We start from the raw sequence: 3,317 nt of genomic DNA, 5'->3' as shown, positions 1-3,317 counted from the left end.
GGGTGGGTGGGTGGGTGTGGTTGTGGGTGGGGTGGGTGAGTGGGTGAGTGGGTGGTGGGTGGGTGTGGTGTGGGTGGGTGGGGGTGAGTGGTGGTGGGTGAGTGGGTGGGTGGGTGGGTGGGTGTGGGTGGGTGGGTGGGTGAGTGGTGGTGGTTGGGTGGGTGGGTGTGTGGTGTGGGTGGGTGGGGGTGGGTGTGGGTGGGGTGGGTGGGTGGGTGGGTGGGTGGGTGGGTGGGTGGGTGGTGGTGAGTGGGTGGGTGGGTGGGTGGTGGGTGGGTGGGTGGGTGGGTGGGTGTGGGTGGTGGTGTGGGTGGGTGGGTGGTGTGGGTGGGTGAGTGGGTGGGTGGGTGGGTGAGGTGGGTGGGTGGGTGAGTGGGTGAGTGAGGTGGGTGGGTGGGTGGGTGGGTGAGTGGGTGGGTGTGGTGTGGGTGAGTGGGTGGGTGGGTGGGTGGGTGAGTGAGTGAGTGGGTGGGTGGGTGGGTGAGTGGGTGAGTGGGTGGGTGGGTGGGTGGGTGGGTGTGTGGGTGGGTGGGTGTGGTGTGGGTGGGTGGTGTGTGAGTGAGGTGGGTGGGTGGGTGGGTGAGTGAGTGAGTGGGTGGGTGGGTGGGTGGTGGGTGGGTGGGTGGGTGAGTGAGTGGGTGGGTGGGTGAGTGGGTGGGTGAGTGAGTGGGTGGGTGAGTGAGTGAGTGGTGGGTGAGTGAGTGGATGGGTGAGTGGGTGGGTGGGTGGGTGAGTGGGTGGGTGGGTGGGTGGGTGTGGTGTGGGTGGGTGGGTGGGTGAGTGGGTGGGTGGGTGTGTGTGTGTGAGTGGGTGGGTGGGTGGGTGAGTGGGTGGGTGGGTGGGTGTGGTGTGAGTGGGTGGGTGGGTGGGTGGGTAGGGTGGGTGGGTGGGGTGGGTGAGTGGGTGGGTGGGTGGGTGGGTGTGGTGTGGGTGAGTGAGTGGGTGAGTGGGTGGGTGGGTGTGGTGTGGGTGGGTGGGTGAGTGGGTGAGTGAGTGAGTGGGTGGGTGGGTGAGTGAGTGAGTGGGTGGGTGGGTGGGTGTGGTGTGGGTGAGTGAGTGGGTGGGTGGGTGAGTGGGTGGGTGGGTGTGGTGTGGGTGGGTGGGTGAGTGAGTGAGTGGGTGGGTGGGTGAGTGAGTGGGTGGGTGAGTGTCTCCCCGTGTTTCCCCCCACCCCCTCACCCCCCTCTCTCCCCCCCACCCCCCACCCCCTCACCCCCCTCTCTCCCCCCCACCCCCCACCCCCACCCCCTCTCTCCCCCCCACCCCCCAGGTGTGCAGTGCCGGCTCCGCACCTACGTGCACGAGAGCATCTACGAGGAGTTTGTGGAGCGGTCCGTCGCCATGGCGACCGCTCGCAGATTGGGGGACCCCTTCCACCCTGACACCCAGCAGGGACCGCAGGTAGGGGGAGGGGCGGGGGGGGGGGCAGGGGGGAGGGCATCGTGAACCCCACCCACCCACACGGACATCGTGAACCCCACCCACCCACACAGCCACCCACACACCCACCCACCCACTCACCCACCCACCCACTCACCCACCCACCCACTCACCCACCCACCCACTCATCCACTCACCCACCACCCACCCACCTGCCCCCCACTCACCCACACACCCACCCACCCACACACTCACCCACCTCACCCACCCACTCACTCACCCACTCACCCACTCACCCACCCACCCACCCACACAGCCACCCACACACCCCACCCACCCACACGGCCACCGTGAACCCCACCCACCCACACGGACATCGTGAACCCCACCCCACCCCACACGGCCACTCACACAGCCACCCACACACCCCACCCACACACCCACCCACCCACACGGCCACCGTGAACCCCCACCCACCCACACGGCCACCCACACAGCCACCCACACACCCACCCACACACCCACCCACCCACACGGTCACCGTGAACCCCACCCACCCACACGGCCGCCGTGAACCCCACCCACCCACACACCCACCCACACACCCACCCACACGGTCAATGTGAACCCCACCCACCCACACGGCCACCGTGAACCCCACCCCACCAACCCAACCTAATCATTTCCCCACCCACCACCACCACTACCACCACTCACCACCACCACTACCACCACCACTACCACTACCACCACTACCACCACCACTACCACCACTACCACCACCACCACCACCACCGCCGCCACCACCACTACCACCACCACCACCACTACCACCACTACCACCACCACCACTCACCACCACCACCACCACCACTCACCACCACCGCCGCCACTACCACCACCACCCCCACCACCACCACCACCACTACCACCACCACCACTACCACCACCACCACTACCACCACCACCACCACCCCCACCACCACCACCACCACCACCGCCGCCACGCAGGTGAACGAAGCCCAGTTCTCCCCGCGTCTCCACCTTCGTCCGCTCGGCCCTGACGGAGGGAGCCGTCCTGGCCTGCGGTGGGCCGGACCCCCACCCGGCGGGGCCCCTCTACGCCCGCCCCACCCTCCTCACGGGCCTCCCCGACGGGGCCCGGTCCTGCCGGGACGAGGCCTTCGGCCCGGTGCAGAGCCTCTTCCGCTTCGGCAGCCTGGACGAGGCCCTGGCGCGGGCCGACGCGTCTCCCTACGGCCTGGCCGCGGGGGTCTTCACAGCGGGCCTCGGCACGGCGCTGAAGGTCGCCGGGGCTCTGAGGGCCGGCACCGTCTGGGTCAACTGCTTATAACGCCGACACGCCGCAGACCCCGTTCGGCGGCTTCCGAGCCTCCGGCGTGGGCAGAGAGCTGGGGGAGCTGGGGCCTGGCGGCCTACGCCGAGACGAAGACCGTCACCGTGAGGCTGCCGTGAGGCGGTGGTGGTGCCGGTGCCGGTGGTGCTGCCGTGAGGCGGCGGTGGTGGTGCCGGTGCCGGTGGCGGTGGTGCTGCCGTGAGGCGGTGGTGGTGGTGCCTGGTGCCGGTGGTGCTGCCGTGAGGCGGCGGTGGTGGTGCCGGTGCCGGTGCCGGTGGTGCCGCCGTGAGGCGGTGCCGGTGGTGCCGACGCTGGCGAAGGGCGGAGTGAGGGGAGCGGTGGAGGAGGGGGTGGTTGGGTGGGGTGGGCGGGTTGATAGTGGGTGGGTGGGTTCGTAGTGGGTGGGTGGGGTGGGTGGGTTCATAGTGGGTGGGTGGGGTGGATGGGTCAATAGTGGGTGGGTGGGGTGGGTGGGTTGATAGTGGGTGGGTGGGTCCGTAGTGGGTGGGTGGGGTGGGTGGGTGGGTTGATAGTAGGTGGGGTGGGTGGGTGGGTCCATAGTGGGTGGTGTGAGTGTGTG

The 3,317-nt window shown here is 69.1% G+C and overlaps 1 protein-coding gene across 1 annotated transcript; it reads left to right on the top strand.

Moving 5' to 3' along the window:
• Window positions 1–1,270: 1,270 nt before the first annotated feature.
• Window positions 1,271–3,055, top strand: LOC144954169 (retinal dehydrogenase 2-like; the record flags this gene model as incomplete). The annotated part of the gene is given in 6 exon segments (XM_078884733.1): window positions 1,271–1,283; window positions 1,286–1,401; window positions 2,392–2,412; window positions 2,414–2,728; window positions 2,730–2,804; window positions 2,806–3,055. Coding segments are annotated over 6 exon segments (591 nt in total), but the record flags the coding sequence as incomplete, so codon positions are not given.
• Between the last annotated feature and the right edge of the window lie 262 nt (window positions 3,056–3,317).

This window comes from Lampetra fluviatilis, unplaced genomic scaffold, assembly GCF_964198595.1.
Source record: "Lampetra fluviatilis unplaced genomic scaffold, kcLamFluv1.1 SCAFFOLD_948, whole genome shotgun sequence".
NCBI lineage: Eukaryota > Metazoa > Chordata > Hyperoartia > Petromyzontiformes > Petromyzontidae > Lampetra > Lampetra fluviatilis.
This window is presented reverse-complemented; position numbering and strand designations above follow the sequence as displayed.